The 18,036-nt window shown below is 38.4% G+C and overlaps 1 protein-coding gene across 1 annotated transcript in view; it reads right to left on the bottom strand.

Annotated features, from left to right (window-relative positions):
* dnaaf9 (dynein axonemal assembly factor 9) overlaps window positions 1–18,036 on the bottom strand; it is a 28,093-nt gene that overhangs the window by 7,360 nt on the left and 2,697 nt on the right. The window contains exons 5-34 of the mRNA XM_044142765.1: window positions 17,754–17,850; window positions 16,884–16,990; window positions 16,695–16,772; window positions 16,348–16,449; window positions 15,543–15,598; window positions 15,317–15,452; window positions 15,063–15,144; window positions 14,743–14,779; window positions 14,540–14,624; window positions 14,388–14,464; window positions 14,260–14,304; window positions 14,073–14,118; window positions 12,707–12,818; window positions 12,377–12,447; window positions 12,184–12,231; window positions 11,967–12,057; window positions 11,763–11,866; window positions 10,427–10,570; window positions 9,166–9,251; window positions 8,937–9,038; window positions 7,247–7,364; window positions 7,013–7,101; window positions 6,770–6,886; window positions 6,479–6,604; window positions 3,521–3,558; window positions 3,092–3,227; window positions 1,478–1,564; window positions 809–915; window positions 436–510; window positions 78–250 (exon numbers count right to left, since the gene is read on the bottom strand). Of these exons, the coding sequence (XP_043998700.1) occupies window positions 78–250; window positions 436–510; window positions 809–915; window positions 1,478–1,564; window positions 3,092–3,227; window positions 3,521–3,558; window positions 6,479–6,604; window positions 6,770–6,886; window positions 7,013–7,101; window positions 7,247–7,364; window positions 8,937–9,038; window positions 9,166–9,251; window positions 10,427–10,570; window positions 11,763–11,866; window positions 11,967–12,057; window positions 12,184–12,231; window positions 12,377–12,447; window positions 12,707–12,818; window positions 14,073–14,118; window positions 14,260–14,304; window positions 14,388–14,464; window positions 14,540–14,624; window positions 14,743–14,779; window positions 15,063–15,144; window positions 15,317–15,452; window positions 15,543–15,598; window positions 16,348–16,449; window positions 16,695–16,772; window positions 16,884–16,990; window positions 17,754–17,850 (2,772 nt within the window). The remainder of the gene's footprint in view (window positions 1–77; window positions 251–435; window positions 511–808; window positions 916–1,477; window positions 1,565–3,091; window positions 3,228–3,520; window positions 3,559–6,478; window positions 6,605–6,769; window positions 6,887–7,012; window positions 7,102–7,246; window positions 7,365–8,936; window positions 9,039–9,165; window positions 9,252–10,426; window positions 10,571–11,762; window positions 11,867–11,966; window positions 12,058–12,183; window positions 12,232–12,376; window positions 12,448–12,706; window positions 12,819–14,072; window positions 14,119–14,259; window positions 14,305–14,387; window positions 14,465–14,539; window positions 14,625–14,742; window positions 14,780–15,062; window positions 15,145–15,316; window positions 15,453–15,542; window positions 15,599–16,347; window positions 16,450–16,694; window positions 16,773–16,883; window positions 16,991–17,753; window positions 17,851–18,036) is intronic.

The raw sequence follows: 18,036 nt of genomic DNA, 5'->3' as shown, positions 1-18,036 counted from the left end.
AAAACAACAAAAAAAACAGCATTCACTCTCTTTCCCCCCCCCCAACTTTAGGCTGTATCTAGGCAGTCGTAACTGACCTGTTTGGTGCAGAGTCTCAACCAGGCCTTCAGCTCGTCCTGGACGAGACCAACCCCGTCGAAGGTCAGATAGCAGGAGGGGCTGGTCTCTTTGTGGAGTGGGGTCTTGTCCGGGATGATGGTCAGACTCCCGCTAACTGCATTGAAGCGCACATCCATCAATCCAGCCGAGTCTGCAGGTTTTAGAGATGACTCGAATTCATATTTAATTGAATATGATATAAAATTATATCAAGCAACGTCTCTATAAAGCAAGGTTTTCAGGATCTAGAATCTGTTCTGGATCTGTTCCAAGTTAGCAAAATATGCAATGCGTTTCATAATGCCAATTGTTTATAACAAAATGTAAAACTCCCACCTGAAAATTTGACTTTCCCCCAAATGTTGTAAACATTTCCTCTGAATGGACTCGACTTTAATGACGACTTGATTGCTGCAGAACAAACAAAACAAGCATTTCATCAGAAATGACACCGAAAAATATAAATGAACAATTTCCTAAAAGAAAAAAACTGGCAAGCATCCTGTAAAAATGAAAACAATTTTTACAGCAAAGCCTCAGATTGCACTGCCATCTCAGGTGCTTCCATACATGGAGGAAAAGGCAGCTTATGTAATCACAAAACCCTGCCAGGTCATATCTGGAACTTCTGTCACATGTAAGAATGTAAAAAAGGCGGGAGGGGATCAGGGGGTGGAGGGAGAGAGGGCTTTTTTTTTTTCCGTCTTACCTTTACAGTGGATGACAAACAGAGGCCTCTCTAGAGGTCGGCTGAAAGCCACACGCTGCTGGGCGACGCTCACCGTCCCCGAGCCAGAGAAGAAGCGTCCTTTGCACCTGGAAAGCATGACAGGATGTGCACATTACACAAACAGTGAGAAATCGAAGGCCGGAGCGACATGGTCGTCTGCGGGTTCAACTGCAGCAGCTCCGTCCTCCATTTCTCGGGTGTCGGAAACAAAACAAACAAAAAAAAAAAGTTTCCCGTGTGACTTTTACGAGCTCTGGAGCGGCGTGACTCATCCCTCGCGTGCACGAACACGACCAAATTACACAAATTACTGCCTGCAGATAAGCACATTAAAAGGCTCCCGCCAGATAGTGTGTGTGTGATCTGACAGGAGGATTTAGCAGAGGTTCATATTAGGCTGACCACTGAGGCATGAAGGCTGACTGGCCCTAGTCCAAAGAAAGAGACCCCCTCCAACACCTCCCCCGCCCTCCGTGTGTACATGGCAACCGCACAGCCAACTGCCTGTTGCCGTGCGGCCGGCAGGCTGCTGGTGAGAGAACATGAGACGCCCTGAGGGCCTTTTCCAACAATCAGCGGACGACGGGCCCCCGCCGCCGCTGACGAGCGCCAATTAAACCGACAGCGTGGCGACGCGAGCGGTCTTACCATCCAGGGTAGAGGACGTAGCGCGCTCTCAGCATCTGCGGCTCGCCGAAGCTGCTCTCAGACAGTATCAGGCTCACATCTTCGTCCCTGATTGAGGAGGAAACGATACGGATCAGCCGCTTCACACTTCCTTCACACAATTACGGCACAAATCGTGGCAGCAGTGCATAAAAAAATTAATCAATAGACAGGACTAACAGAGATATTTGTGCCGCTTGGACTTTTAAGGCTGTCACGCTACAAACTACAATGTGTTTAGCAGGGATTTTACGTGACAGATAAACACAAAATTTTGCATGACTGGAGAGAAAATGATAAATGTATCTCGAAATTTTTTTGCAAAAAAAAAAAAATATCTGACTAGGGTGACGTGCATTTTTAAATGACTGTCAATTGTATGCTGGTATATCACAGGTGTAGGACTAAACAATAAGACTGAAAAACATTTCACAATATAAGCATTTCATATCAGGCGATATCGGTAATTGCTGATTTTGTTTGCGTTAAACATGTGAAATACTCCCAAACTGGTGGCTCCTCTTCTATCTAAAGTTTTCACTTCACACCATTATTTATTTTTAAGCAGTTATGAGGCAAAGTGGCAAAAACCTGACACTGATGCTGTACAAGTTACTCAACAGGCTGTTGCTAGGCAACCAAATAGTGAGTGAGGTAGTTGATGCCACCAATTTTTCTTTCAAAAAATAATGAAACAGTTTGCAAGTAAAAAACAAAAAAAAAATCAACAAAAAGGAAAAACTGCTTCCATTTTTAGTGTGATTCTTTATGGACATGCTGTGGATGGATTGCAATGAAGACTTGGAAAAACTGCTAATGCTAGCAGTGAGCCTGCCGCAAGAAGCAATAAAGCAAATAATCACACAATAAATGAAAGCGAGGACGATCATTTTCATTTGCATGACTGTTTCGTAGAAAGACGAGGAAAATGACTGGGACACGACTGAAGTTTCGACTCGACCATTTTTTGACAGACAATTTTTCGAAGCACTTCATAATTAATTGTATTTGTTGTTTTGGTTGCTTATTTATTTTGGATATTAAAAATGTATTCCAATTCCTGTGTTAAATGTTTGTTAGGAACTTATTAGAAGTTGATTGATCTTTAAGAGAGTGCTCTTGTATTATTGTGCCATTATTGTCATGTTTCTTGAAAATGGCGCCAAAACATCAATATTATTATTCATCGCGAAAGTTTCTAATGCCAGCAAAATCCGGACAGGCTTTTTGTCACCTTTACTTTTTTTTTTTTTTTATTGCCAATTTCTTTTAAGTTATTAGGAGCCACAAAGGAGGGACTGAAGACCCACAGGTTGCAGACCCCTGGTCTACCACAGAAAATCCTGATAAAACGTATTCCAGCTTGTAATGGTAATGCGACAAAACGTGAAACAAGAAAAGCTTCCGCAAGGCTCCATGCAGCTAAACTAAGCTAGAAACTGATTAAAAAAGCATATTTCGGTGCCAAATGAGCAGCGCTCTGACCCCGCCGGATTTAAAAATAGACGTCACAAAGCTGGATAGAATATTTTAGGCGAAGATAAAAGAAGTCAAACGACTGTTTGCAGCATTGATCACGATTCTGTGGGCGCCTACCTGATGACAGCTCCTCTCTCCGCCGGTATGAAGGCAGCGGTGGGGTTAGCGGAGCGTACCAACTGCTGAACATGCTGCATGAGAGGGTGCTTCTGCTCCGCTGTCAGCCCCGTAAACACCACTGTACTCACAATACCTGGCAATACAAACACAGCACAGTGGAAAGCAAAAAATAAAACTAAATAACCGCGGGACTCAAGAAGAATACGGATTTCCTTCCCGTAAAAAATACAAAAACACCTTATTTTTACACTAGGTTTGATTTTACTGCTTTGTTCTTTTCTTTAAACCTAAATCTGAAGTGATGTTTGCATTCCTTTTGGTGACTGGTGAGGAGGAGGAAAAAAAAAACACAAACAAACATTGTAGCAAATTTAAAGAAGGTGTTTGATGGAGTATTTTCACCGCTGTGAACACAGCGGGACTAACCTTGACTGCACTGTTCCAACAGCTTGGGAAAAGCAAACCTGAAGTGAAAGACAAGAGACAGAAGAACTCAAGTTAAATTTACAAGACGCTTGAGAATAAGACTGGGCTGACTGCCAGACATACTAATGCATCTCTAAGACGGACGCATGCAGGCCACGGCGGTGCGGCTACAAAGTAATCCCACGTTACCACCTTGAAAAAAAATCCAATTTTTTATTTTTTTTTTCCCAAGGCATGGCATCTATACTTGGATGGACAATCATCACGTATTTTGTTCTAAGGTTAGTCTCCGTTTCTAGTTCCGAGCCAAGTGTCCCGGCTAACACGGCTAAAAGCTCGTAGCCGCGGTGATTAGAAAGGCATTTATCTTTTCCTGTCTGCGCGTGATGAGCTGCTCACACCCAGCAAAAAGAAGAGATCACGTCTGACTGGGGAGCTTCATTCAGACGAGTGCCGTGATTACAAACGAGGATCTAGGTGGGGATTATAGAGCTGTGCTGATTCTAGGTCAGGCCTAAGCTGGGATAGCCTCACACTAAACCACAGTTGTGGTTTACGGCCTTCAATGCCGACGGAAAGCGTGATGAGCTTCTGTTAAAAAACGTTTGATCTTTTTCTGGTTCTGATTTTGTCATTTTTTTCTGGCTCCACTCATTTTTGCCTCTTTCAGTGACAGACTGCTGCATCCTAAGTGCACAAACCAGCGATATCGGAGATCCTTCCTCTCCATCCAGCAGCTGTTAGACTCTAGAGCCCTTACTGCTTCCAACAAACTCAAAACGTGTTGACAGCCTTGCTGGTATTTGCACAGGATCGTTTTTAATAGTGCTGAAACGATTGTTGAATTATTAGTCAACTGATTTAGTAATGAATATTTGTTAACTGGCTCATACAGACTCTAAAATTTGCCATTTTCTGAAAGGACAACACAGTCAGAGCAACACAGGACGGAACTGAACAAAAACAGACATCTGGCATTTAAGATGAAAAACTCTTCTTTGTGTGTAAAAATGTTCAAAACTTCAATAGAAGCCTAATTTTATCTCTAGCTGGTTCAAATTCTGTATTAATCACCTTTTGCTATCCAATTATTAAGTGTTTAATTGAAAAAATAGTGAATAGAACTGACTTAGCTGCAGATGTGTCCGTTGCGACACATTTAGGCAATAAAATATTTATTTTATTTAAAAAAACAAATCCATTTGTTTGTTTAGTTGCATTTTTGTGTATTTTTAATACTGCCTACGTGGTTAGATAAAATCTGTAGAATGTGGCGATTGTTTTTGATCTAATTAGTCGATTAATTGTGAGAATAACTGATAGATAATTTAACTAGCATTCCTGCCGCCATCTGCACAGGGTTTTTTATCACTTATTGTAAACAGTTTGTTGACTATTTCTGCTCCAACACACCTGAAAATTTTGTAATTTTTTTTTAAATTAACTGCCCCAGTTCACGTTATTTGGTAAAAACTGCACAGTATTTATTTTGGAAGTTATTACATTTTTAGTCATTTTATATTCTTGTTTTTGTGTGAAACCTACCTGCTTTCATTGTCTGTTACTTTGTACCAGAATCTAAAAAAACATCAAATTTTTCTATTTTTGTAAAAAAAAAAAAAAAAAAAAAAAAATCTGCCTGTAACACTGAAAGAGAACCAGAGCCACCATGGTGTTTCTTAAGCTTTCAGAACAGGACATCAAAAAAAAAAAAAGAAAAAATCTAATCTAATCTAATCTTTATGTTAAATATAGTGGCCAGCTCATCTTGGCCTCGCAGTCAAAAGCACCCTAATAATCAGAGTGCAATGTCATATTGAGTACAGCAACGAGAAGCACTATAAGCTGCATGTAAAGCCAGTGACAATAGCAGAGTGAAATTAAATGCGGGGATGATCCTCTCTGATAAAAAGAAAAAAAAAAAAGCTCAGCCTTTAGCTTTAATAGCTGAAAGTGTCATGTAACCCTCTTCTGGAAACATCCTGTGATCTCACAAATTTATCAGCATTCAGTCCTATTTTTAATCTTCTCGTCTCGCCACGTGTTACTTGAAAGCACCAACAATGCACATTCACTTCATCTCAACGAGAAAACAGACAACAGCGACTTTCCAAAGCAATGCACACACTTTGAAATGTTTCTGAATCTGCGACGTTGCGGCCTCAATGGTCAATTTATTCGAGATTCAACGTGACAGCCTGACAAAAAAAAAAAATAGCACGTATTTTACGTTTGCTGGAATGAATTCTGTTGGAATTATTTGTAAAGAAAATTCCAACGGATTTTTTTTTTTTTTACAAATAAAAATCGGAAGGTGTGCCGTGCATTTGTATTTACCTCTCTTTACCTTTAACTGAAGTAAAACCAGTTCTTTGAATTGGACAAGTGGTGAAAACACTTTAGGAGGGGAGGGGAAACAGCGGTGGACAGCTACGGACTTAACCTTATATTTAGAGGTGCACCGATTGCAGTTTACTGGCCGATTGCTGATCCTTCAGAATCCTGAATCTACCGACTCTCAGTTTTTTATGTCTGAGATGTTGCTGAACATAGCAAGGAAGTCATTGAGTTGGCAACAGTGGGGTCACTGTTGTTAATTGCAAACGTCCAGACATGACCTGGTGGGCCGGTCGGTCAGTCAAGTCTCTCTCATGGCAGAGCAGAAGAGGACAGTGGCTGATTTTTAGACCTTTGCTGTGGTGGATAAGATGAGGGATTAAGATCGGCTTCGTTGGTCAATTATAAATCTCACAAAACTAAGGAAATCAGGGTTGATAAATTGGCTGGGCAATACATCGGTGAGCTCTGAGTTTCATCACAATATTTTGAGGTACTTCCGTAATAACAAAGTTTGCAAAAACAATAAAAAGTGCTAAATGAAAACCCGAGTTTCACCACGATCATATTAGAGGAACTGCGGACGCCACTGGCAGCAAAGACAAGTTCCTGAAACCTCACCGGTGTTCCATGCAAGACGCCAGCGGGTTCACGCAGGCTGTGACGGCACCGACGGCGAAACGAGCCCGGACGGCCGCATCTGGGTGGAACAGCACAGCCTGGACCACATCCAGAACGTCTGTGTATCTGAATGAGAGAGAATGAAATCAATCGATTTCAATTAACTCCAAAATCTCTCAACAACAACATACTACACCCCATTCTGTAACAGAAAATGAAATGACAGGAGTCTGTTTTTTGCTTGATGTTTACTCCCGCTCAGATGATTTATTTTTTTTTTTCCCTTCCTACCCGGGTGTGAGCAGCAACAGGCGAGGCTTGCCTCGTCCTCCTCGGCTCTCTAGGAAGCTCGACAAATACTGCTGGAGGTGTGAGGTTGAGAAGCTGTCGGGTTCATACACCACCCACCTGTGTGTGTAATGAACAGAGACGTTTGTTTTGTCCCGTTTGTTTTGGATGGAAATGTCAGATCTGTTGTGGCCATTTATTTCTGAAGAAAAGAAATGAAATCAAACAAGAATAAAAATCACTTACTTTCCATCTTCTTTGGTTTGGTCCACTAAGAAGTAAGAAAGGATGTTCTTATGGCTTCCTGGCAGTCCAGTGATGATGTTAATCATAACCTTAAAGTATAATTAAAACGATATTTTAATTGGCTTAGCTTTATAATTATTACAAACAGAAAGTAAGAGAGGAAATAAAAAAATTTAAAAAAAGGTTTTTTCGTCAATATTTTTTTTTTTTTGAAAAAAGATGAAATTCTCTCACCTTGTCTCCCTTCTCATGGCCTTGGTTTGTGAGCTCTGCAGAGGGGAACAGCGCCTCCAGGTGGTCGTACAGAACGGGCTCCTGGCCGATGCTGCTCAAAGCAAAGTGCTGCAGAAACCTGGTAGAGGTCAAACATATACACACACACACACACACACACACACACGCACAGTCAGCATCAGAGTAAGCAGATAAGCTGAGGGACAGTGGCGCTTTCGTGCATTTTTAACGCCGACGCTTTTATCTTTTGATCAATTTTGCGCAAGCAAGTTCTACAGCAAGATATAGATCTGATCCAGCTTTTAGATATGAACGCGGACATGGGGGTGATGAAGCTGTTTCATTACTGCCAACTGGGAAGATCATTTAAAGCTCAATTTTGCAAAGGAGGGTGATTAACTTCTCACTGCCAAACATGGGGGACGCAGGTGGACATTTTGGGTGAGAAATGCCACGCAAGAGAGATTCACTTGAAAAGTAATTCAGATTTTTCTTGATGGGGGGGGGAATTTTACTTGACGTACTAGCAGAAAGTAGAGCATAAAGGTGAGGTGAATGGTAAAATGATACAAAAGTAGTTTTTAAATTGCATGAATGGAGAAGGCGTTCAAAGAGAAGCTGCATAAACTTGTAGCTATAAGCCCGTTTAAGAACAAAAGATATTCGTGTGTTGGAATTTAACCTGAGAATGTGTGAAAATTAAAGGAGTTTTCCAGCTACATAGTACGATTTTATGGCACAATCAAGTAACTCTGTTACATCTAATTGTTGTAAAAATGTTAGATATATCAAATATGACTTCAAAGAAATTCGATTTTGTAATTGAACATCTTCAAATAGGGCCTCTGTCTCTTTCTGAAACTCTGCCTTCAGTCATCTCAACAAGGCTTCTTAACGTTTTTATCAGCATTTCACTGCATTACAATCAGCATTACAAGCTTTTATCAGCTTGTATAATGACCTCAGCAGACGTGCAGTTCCACTAGGTGTTTGCTAATTGCTGTTGGCTAGTCTGAAGGAGGAGCTTTGTCCTTGAAGGTGGAGCTACGTCCCACCGGTCATTTTGCACACTCCCAATAAAGACAACACTCCCAACTATGTTTTTGATGAGAGGGTAAGATCATGACATGTTGTAAAGCTAAAAGAAGTTTATTTTACATAATAGTGACCCTTTAGTTTAATCTGAATTTGAGCTTTTCAGCAAAAAAATTGGAAGAGATTTTAGTTACCAGATGTGTACGTGTCTACAAGCGTTCAGTACGTTAATACAATCCAGTCAGACTTTTAAGATTTTTACTGTTGTAAAAAACTTGAAAACCATGAAGACTTTTCCTTCTTCACTTCTTCAGGCCTCCTACATAAAAATTCAACCAATTACACAAAACATTGTGGCTGTAATGTGACAAAATGTGAAATAGTTTAAGAAAAACCCAAATTAAGCAAAACCTGCTGAAAAACCCTTTCAATATGCTCGCCTTCATGATTAAGCTACACATTTTATACATGCCCTGGAGTAAATAATCACCTTCTAAATGCACACGGTCAGCACTGTGAAAAGAAATAAACTAGGCTTTAACGCTATTTAAAGAAAACTTATTCATAGCTGAGCGATCCTAGCATCAGGTTTTATTACTTGCAGCGTCCATGTCAGAGCCACTCTAATGCAGTTTGGCAATCTGTGAGTACTAACATTTCCTGCTCTGGCAGCTTGGAGTGTGAAGTCTTGAGGTTGTCTCTGCGCTTAGCAACGGGCGGCTCCTGGCTGTCATGTAGCTTCTGGACTCTGGTGTGCCTGAAAAAGACAAAAAAAAAAAATTAAATGCTCCATTGCAATATAGACATACATTTTTATTTTAAAGCTATTTTTAAACAATTAAATCTTTATATTGGTTATAACTGGAAAACAAAATCCTTCATACATGTTTCTTTGGTTCAAGGACAGCTGTTCTTGGTCCAACAGCTGCAGGCCAAATCCAGCTTCTGGATCTTTCCACACTGGCAAAACCTACAAGGGGCCAAAAGGTTTATTGAAATCGATCTGTGCCCATGTTTCGAATACGCATACAAGGAAGAAGTTCCAAACATTTTCCTGTTAGTGGACTAAGCTAAAAGCTACAAATGTAGATTTACATTGTAAATTACTAAATGATTATAGTAACATCAGAGTGATCAGACTAATCCGAATCAATTGCAAATTTTTCTTTTATTGTCGAGCACCAAAATTGACTTTATCACCATGCGATGTACAAAGTTTCGTTTTTATTCTTGGTTAATGTGTGTTGCTATCGTAATGTGGTTATTCAAATGAAACTAATTTATCAAGTAAACCCAGTCAGTAAGAAACATATATCTAAAAGTTTGGGTATCAAGTGATTCGTTTTCTCTGTTACTGAACAATATCCCAACAAACATAACTGCACACTATATGCTGACAAATCTCAGATTAGGGCTACAACGACCGATTATCTTAGTCATCAATTATTTTGATGATTAATCAGTTGAAAAAAAGTGGCACACTGCAGATTTTTCAATTAAGCCTTTTTTGTTGAGTATTATACATGCAGTAGAAGACAGCACAATTTATTTTTTAAATAAGAAAATAAAGATTTTATTGCCCAAAATGGAATAATGCAACATTCCTTTAGTGAACATTTGATCATTTTTAGTAAAAGGTACACCTGGAGTTTAAAAAAAAAAAAAAAAAAAAAGCTCCAAAAAACATTTAAAAAGCTCAGAACTTTCTGCATGACTTAATATCAATATATCATAAAGCTGATCTGGAGGTTACATTTGGATTACCGAATAATTATTGGATAGCAAAAGGTGCTTAATTTGTAAACCATATCTTAAATGTAAAATGTATTTTTTTTTTTGTCCAATTTTGGCTTCATGTCAGCTCTGACTGTGCTGTTTATTCAGCAATTGGCCTTTTTTGTTTTTGAGTTTATATACTCTAGTTAACGATTAATCGATTACTCAGTGAGTTGGCGATTACTTCAACGATTGATTAATCATTTCAGTTCTATCTCAGACAACAGCTCTGAAGTGATATTCCTGTCTTTGATAATTCCGGTCTCCTCTACAGATTGCGCATTTGAAGTTTTACATTAAAAATGAACCACATCCCAACTTCTCCAGGGCCGCCAAAAGGCTTTAGAGGTTCTCGACTTGATGTCTCACCTTGGCAAAGAAGGCCTTGTAGCTCTTAGATCTAGGCTGAAGAGCAAAGAGCAGACACTGATCAGAGCTGTGCAGAGGGAACGGAAGGTGTGGGAACAGGCTGCTCTCATACTCTACAAACAGAGAGCCCACACTGCAGGAGTCCTGGTGAAAAAGACAACACACACATTTAATGTAACAGACAATACAAATTTGTGATGAAGTACTTGCTCCCTTGTAGAGCAAATACTTCATGATATGGCACCTTTAAGTGTGACAAAACAGGAAAAACAGAAGAAACTTATAAGTGTGCTGCTGCTTTTCTCACAGCAACTTTTTTGCTCCTCCATCATTGAAATCAATAAGCTCTAAGTCAATAATAAACAGCGAACTTTAAAAAAAATTATACAGACATACAGTGCCTTATAAAGAAAAAAGGTCTTCTTACCCTTTGAAGTTTAGTACTTTTGCCAGATCTCACAAAATTCTGTGCTTTTTGGAGAATTTTTTTTGTGACAGGAAAAAAAACCAAATTGCCTTTTTTTCTTTCCTTTGCAAGTAAATATGATTAAAATGGTGTATTTTGTTTTCTTCCACTTTACAGTTTGGCACTTATTTGCCTTGGGCTGCCACACAAAACTAAATGATATACAAATTGTAAACATTGTTATATCCATCCAGTCATCCAGGGTTGGACAAAACCAACCCTGGATGACTGGATGGATATAACATCTAACATGCATAACATAAAAACAATTCTCAGTTACAAGACCAAACAATTTTGTTTATAAAGGCAAAGTTGGGTAGACTATGTTAAACTTTGTTTATTTTTTTTGACCAAGATTGATAAAACCACCTTGATAATCCACTTTCTTTTAATAGATACACTTTATTATTATTATTTAATACTATGTTGTAGTTAGTGCATTTTTATTTCTTGTTCTTTGTTGCTGTTTTTTTGTATTATTCAGTTTGTCATTCCAATTGTTGAAATCTTTCTCTGGAAAACAGAGTTATAACTAGATGCACCGATCAGCCCCGATATTTAATTTACATTATACTTAGAAATCATAATTGCACTTTTTTAACCATTTGAAAAGTTATCAAATGAATTTGTAATTCCGTACAATTATGTATGTGTTTCAAGAAAAGGACCTTCTTAACTTAATTTATCATCGATTTTATGTATCGGATCGGTATCGGCCGATACGAAAGTGTATCAGTATCGGAAGTGAAAACATTAAGCGGAACATCCCTAGTTTATCAACAAAGATAAAAATGGTCAAACCGTTCAATCGATAAGTAATCAGATGACAAATTGAAATGTAACAGAGAGGTCAATAATAAAAATGCATACCGGGATATAAAAGATGATTCTACGAATGTGATCCTTCGAGAGAGTGATGCACCCACATTGAGAGTGGATGAACAGGAGTCCCTCAGAGAAAAACCTGATTTTACCTGCAGTTTCAAATAGAACAGACATTTAGCTTAACTGTTTAAAAATAACTGGACAGAAATATAAGACAAAAAGAAAGAAAGTATTCCATAAGAGGTTCACCTTCCTCAGGTGAGCAGAGCTGGCCACCGGAGAACACATAAGCAGCATCTGCTTCAGTCAGAGAAGCTCCCAGATAACTGCCACCCTCTTTCTGTTTGTGAAACAGAATGAAGCGTTTTTTTGTTTGTTTGTCTTTCATCTGCTGTACATTGGTTCACATAGTAAAGACAGGCTGGGGGGGGGAAACAGAAGTATCCTAAGAAAGTAGTCTAGTTACCATAGCGAGATGCAGGGCTTGTTCTGACTGCTTGACGTCTGATTCCATCTAAAAAAAACCAACACAATAAAACAATGAAAAGCCATTTTTAAAAAATATATTAACACACAAGTGAAAAACAATTCGCTGCCAATTTTTTTATTTTTTTTTTTTAAGATTATAAAAGGATGTATTTTCATCAAAACACACACACCAGCCAGCAGGCGTAGCGGGGAACATTTGCAGTCAGGATGGCGTAGCAGCTGTCTGAGGACACAGTGCCATCTACAGAAGCATAATCAGCAAAGCAAGAGAGAAGAAAGCAAAAGATGAATGACAAACCCAACGCTTGAAACGCAGGAAACAGAGCTATTTTTAGACTAGTCTCTGCTGTTCCACCGAGACTTTTGTCTGTTTCTCCTAACTCTGGGCCTCTGAATTCATATCGCTTATTTTATAAATCTAATTTACTTTGTGGATTCAATCAGTAATCTATTCTAATAAGACACAATCTAATCTAGTGTAAACTAATCCAATATTGTACCTCTCTGCTGAATGTTGATGCTGGACTCCAGAAAAGATTCAGAGTAGAGCACAGTGCCAAACTCTCCCCTGTTCTCCTGCAGGTCTGGGATGTCTCTGACGATCAGGGAAGCCTTTAAGCACAATTAGTAACAAACTCAGAGGCGGAGAATACAGGTGGAAAATCACAAGATGATTTTTGGGGTCACAATTCGATTCACTATCATTTCTGCTTCGATCGATAGTTGTGCAAAGGACCAGCATGATCTGCTCCAGTTTGTTTTGGGAGGCAGAATTATATAAACACAGTAAAGTGTCTTTTCCACACTGACTAAGTTTTAAACATGAAACCATATTCTTAAGTTATCCTTAAATGATTTAATAATTTATTTTTTGTCGGGCATGGTTTTTTTTTTTTTTTTCTTGCTATTGTTTCCTCTCCTGCTCTTTCCCACTTCTACCCAAAATATGTATGTGACTGAAAATGGATCAAAACAGGAATATTGGGGAAAAGGAAAATAATAATGCAAGTCAGAAAATAACTGTCAAGATTAAAAGAAAAAAAAAAAAAGAATATTTTTTGGATGCTTGGTTATGCGTTGTGTTTTCTCTTTGTCTTAAATGTAGCAAATTTAATGTGTACCTCCTTTTTTCACTGATTGTTCATCATATATTTCTATTTTAGATTTTTTTGATGTTTTTTGACGTCCTCTTATCTTATAAGTCATACCTCTGTTTGGTGATGTTTGTTTTGCATGCACTAATTGGTGAATAAAAATAAAAAAATGTTTTGATGGAATCACTCCCTCCCTGAGTTCTTCATTTTGTTTTCACGAAGCGTCACGTAGAGAGAGACACACTTTTCCGCTGACAGCTTCTTCTGTAGACGACGGAGTTGCAATTTACATTCAGAATTCTTCACTAAATTCTTATTTAGTGAAGAATTGTTAAAAACAAAAGTACATAATTCATCGTCACGGCAGATAAATTAATGTACACTCTTCACAAAGTGCTCAATCTTCACTTCGTTAACTTTCCGCTCGGTGAAGCTCGTGTCACACTTGAGCTTTCCAAATGTTTACCTTCGACAAAGACCGGCCCGGTTGAATCTCACTCATTTTTGTAGTTTCCTCCTTATCGTGGTGCCAATCGAATGGAACACTCACATGTTCCAGCACCGGCTGCCGTGGCATAGTTACGAAACGGAGGCCAACTGACGGCGGATTTATTTGATTTTTCATTTTATCTATTTTTGGACACTTCAAATCAATTCCAAATCTTAGTAAATGAGAATCTAGATTCTTATGTGAATTGATTTGATTTAGCACATCCTTAACAGACAAGCTGTTTGGCTGAAAGCCTAAGAAAAAGGTGATTCTCTAACTTACCGTTTTGACTAGATAACGGCTGCCTTCGTCAGTCAGGGGAATTACACTGAAAATTGAAGAAAAGGAGCTTTTTTAAATTCTATGGTATATATTCCTAAACAGGTTATTGTAAAAACAATCAATTAATAGGAAAAAAAAAATTGAATCTGAATATCTGGACATGACGAGTAAAAGAGATAAAACCTACACTCCTCGATTATTTGTGGCTTGAATGCTGAATTCACATTTTGACCTATAGAGAAAACACATGGAAAGAATTTTAGCATGGAGGCTTGTATTTGTCCCACTGCAGCAGCCACGTTACTTCATCTGTACCTGAGATGAGTGCGATAGTGGCCGAAACCCATCGAGTCCAACGCCAGAAGAAACGAGTTCACCGCATCATCTTCAGCCTACAACGGATTTCCTGATGAGAAATCGGCTCGTTTTATAGCAAACGGTGGAAAACCAGGGCAATTGCTACTCACCTCGGTAAAACTGGAAGTAGTGGAGTAGCATTTTATTCCAGAGAAGACTCCTTGAACCACAGCAGAGTAAATCTGTGATGCTACTCTGAAAACAAGACAAGAAATGGAACAAAACTCAACTTTTTTACGTTCTGAAATATTCAACAGAAGACAGCAGGAAGATCTAATGAGAGAAACTGAGCATGAAAGATGAAAACACTTACAAGACTTCGGTTTTCTTTTGCTCTGGCATCTGAATCCCTGTGAGAGAAATACAGGTTCATGAATAAAAACACCGGAAATGCTCAAAATAATTACTACTGCTCTCATAATATGCCACGTTTAACTGGTTTCTTAAGCCCGCACTGAATTGACTTTTCACCATAATATTTGGGATTTTATCCGACCGATCAAGTTTTTACAAAAAAAATAAAAATAATGAAAAAGCAAAAAAATCACTTTTGGCAAAAAAATAGAATAACAGATTCCAAAATTTCATCGATATTGAATAAGAAATTTGTTTATTTCATTCAATTAATCTCACCAAGATACGGGGTATGAGAAGTCCCAAAGAAATATGTTCGTGAACAGGACAAAGGGCCTTTGGGGGCCACACACTGGAGAATCTGAGAGACACAAACAGAAACAGAATGAGCTCATTTGGGGAAAATTCAGAAGTGTGCAACACCGCTTGTTGTTCCGCATTACATCACCAGATGGCGCCGCAGTCTTAAACATGACTTGGACAGATGGTGGGCTAGTGTGGTTATTGGAGGGCAGAGTGTTGCTGCCTCTCACCATGTGTCTGGCAGCAGAACCCTGAGGCCCCGTGTTGCGGACCTGATGACTCTCTGAGGGAAAGTTGAAGGAAATGTTCTCCAGGTCCTCAGAGGTGGAGTGCTTCCCAAACAGCACGAAGGGCTGCCGACTTTTACTGAAACACAGTCAAACTGATCAATCAACGGTATTTTCATTTTTTTTAAATCACAAAACATTTAGTATTTAGAAAATGTTACAAAGATACCTTTTATCTGAGATGTTGTTTGAAATCAGCCCGTGGCAGTAGAAAGTACGGAAAGCCTGAGAATGGATGAGAATGCATTTTATGTCATATATGTATATGGAGTAAGAATTCAGAGAGAACTGAACTTAAATTATTATTAAGGAACAATACTAAAGCCTAAAGCTACAACATCCATGCCTGGGTCTGTCTAGAGATGCACCGATCCGATATTAATATCGGTTTTGTTCCCGATATTGAAAAAAAACTCTACACCAGGCATCGTGACAACGTGCCTGATCCATAAGGGCAGATCTATCAGTCTAATTCTATGCTTTGTGCTCTGAGCAACGTCAAGCTTTACTTTTTAATTCACATTATATTCATAATACAATTCATAATTGAACTTTCTGAACCATATGAAAAAAGATTTGTTGCAGTTTATTTTTTACATGTTTGACCAAGTAAAATTGTAAATCTATAATTCAGTACATTTACGTCTGTGTTAAAAAAAAAAATAAACATTTTAAATCAAATCAGCACTGTTTTTCTATATTGTATCAGCTGATACTAAACCTTAGATATCGGTATCGGAAGTGAAAGAAGTGGATTGAACCATAGTTGTGTTCCAAATTTTCTCTTTGAAAATACCGTGTGACCTCATAGATATTATAATACAACAAGGGAAAAAGTGTTTTCAGTCATCTTCAATTTTTTTCTCAACTGCAAACCAATATTTCTATCTAATACTTATTAATGAAAGGCTAAAAGGAAGTTTACTGTTATTTGAAGACTGATTTTGCAGCATGAAGTGGTCGTTTTAACACACCTCTCCTGCCTGTGCCTCAGACAGATCCAAGATGGAGAGATGACTCTCCAGGTCGATGCGGGAGAAGAAGTTGCTCCACTGCTTCTCAAAGATTCCCAGGTCCTTAAATCCAACATGCAAGGTGTTAATCTCACTGCATAAAATTAAACTAATATTCTTCTCTTCTTTACATCCTTAAGGTGACATTTGATATGCCAAAAAAAACATCTTTGTAAAAAAAATCTTAAAAAAAACAAAACAATGATTACTAAACTGAAATATCAAAAATGAACAAGTTTTGATATTTTCTGTAGCTGGGTTGTGATTTATATTTTTCTTAGGTAGAGTTAAAGAATGCCTTGTTTTACCTCTGTTAAGAGATTATCCAGGGACACTGGGTCGAGTCTGGTGTAAACCTGCCACAGCTTCTCACTCATTTCCACAATCTATAATTACATAAAACATGGAATAAGCTACAAAACATCACATTTTTTGCATCTTTCTTCTTTTTTTTTTTTTGGGAAACTATAAGAATTCTGACTTTGATATGAGCGAACCTTGTATTTGATGGTAAAAAAGCTCCCACCGCCTATCCCTTCAAGGGCAAATGCTTGAATCAGGGGCCACTTTTCCACCATAAACACATCAAACTTCTGGATGTGCCCTAAAATAAAAAAAAACAAAAAAAAAACAACTGTTAAGGTAGAGTTATTTGTACTTCTTTTGTAATCACATGGAAACAAATTGCCGACCCATTACATCATCAAAACAAAACTTCCCAGCCATAAACGCATCGCGCTCCGTGTTGAGGACACTTTCCCAGACTTCAGTTCAATTCAAAAACACTTCATTGATCCCAAAGGGAAATGAAATGAAATGAAAATGACTTTTATCTTTGTCCTTGACCCGAGGTGTGTTGTACCCGGTAGCAAGTTGCAAAAATATGTTTTTCTGCTCAAAAACTTGAAACAATAGTGCAGTTATACAATGTTAAAAATTGAGTATATTTCAGTAATGCTGAAAAAAAAAAAATAAATCAGAAGGCTACTGTACTGCTCCCTGATCTCTTGTCATTTAATACAAATATATTGCTGCATTAAAATATCTTTTCTCTAACTTCTGACAGCTTGGTTCAAAATTATTTCAAAAGAAAGTTTGAAAAAGTCAGCAGTGACATTCTATTTTGCTTTATCAGATTTTTCAAAGAATAACTGAAAACTTAATTGTGGTATAATATAATCGTGATATACATCATCATTGTGACATAAAATAATCCATATCATGATATATAATATATTTTCCTCACCTTTGAAATTATGCGCTACATAAAGTACATACAAATTTGGCACTTTGGGCTGCCATCATGTTATATCTTTGAGCATGTGTGTCATTGGCGACCGCGGGGATTGAAATGCGAAGCTGCGTACCCTGGGAGCTGTATGCAACCCCAATGCGCTGGCAGTCCTGCACCATCGTGACAAAGCTGGAGATTTTGAACTCTTCCGCTGCTTCTTCGTCTTCATACTGTCGGGGGAGGTGGGAGAGTTACGGCACATTCATTTAGAGGGACACAGAATGGATTAGATATCAGCTTTTTTTGGAGTAAAACTCCCACTGACTAAAGTTCATGTCCTTATCAGAGTCTGACTGTGAGGAAACTTTGTTCTGCCTCCTCTAGGCTTGATATTATTCAGCACCCAGTTCAGCCAT

Source organism: Gambusia affinis, linkage group LG16 (genome assembly GCF_019740435.1).
Source record: "Gambusia affinis linkage group LG16, SWU_Gaff_1.0, whole genome shotgun sequence".
In the NCBI taxonomy this organism is placed as follows: Eukaryota; Metazoa; Chordata; class Actinopteri; order Cyprinodontiformes; family Poeciliidae; genus Gambusia; species Gambusia affinis.
The sequence above is the reverse complement of the archived record's forward strand: the minus strand, read 5'-3'. Positions and strand labels throughout refer to the sequence as shown.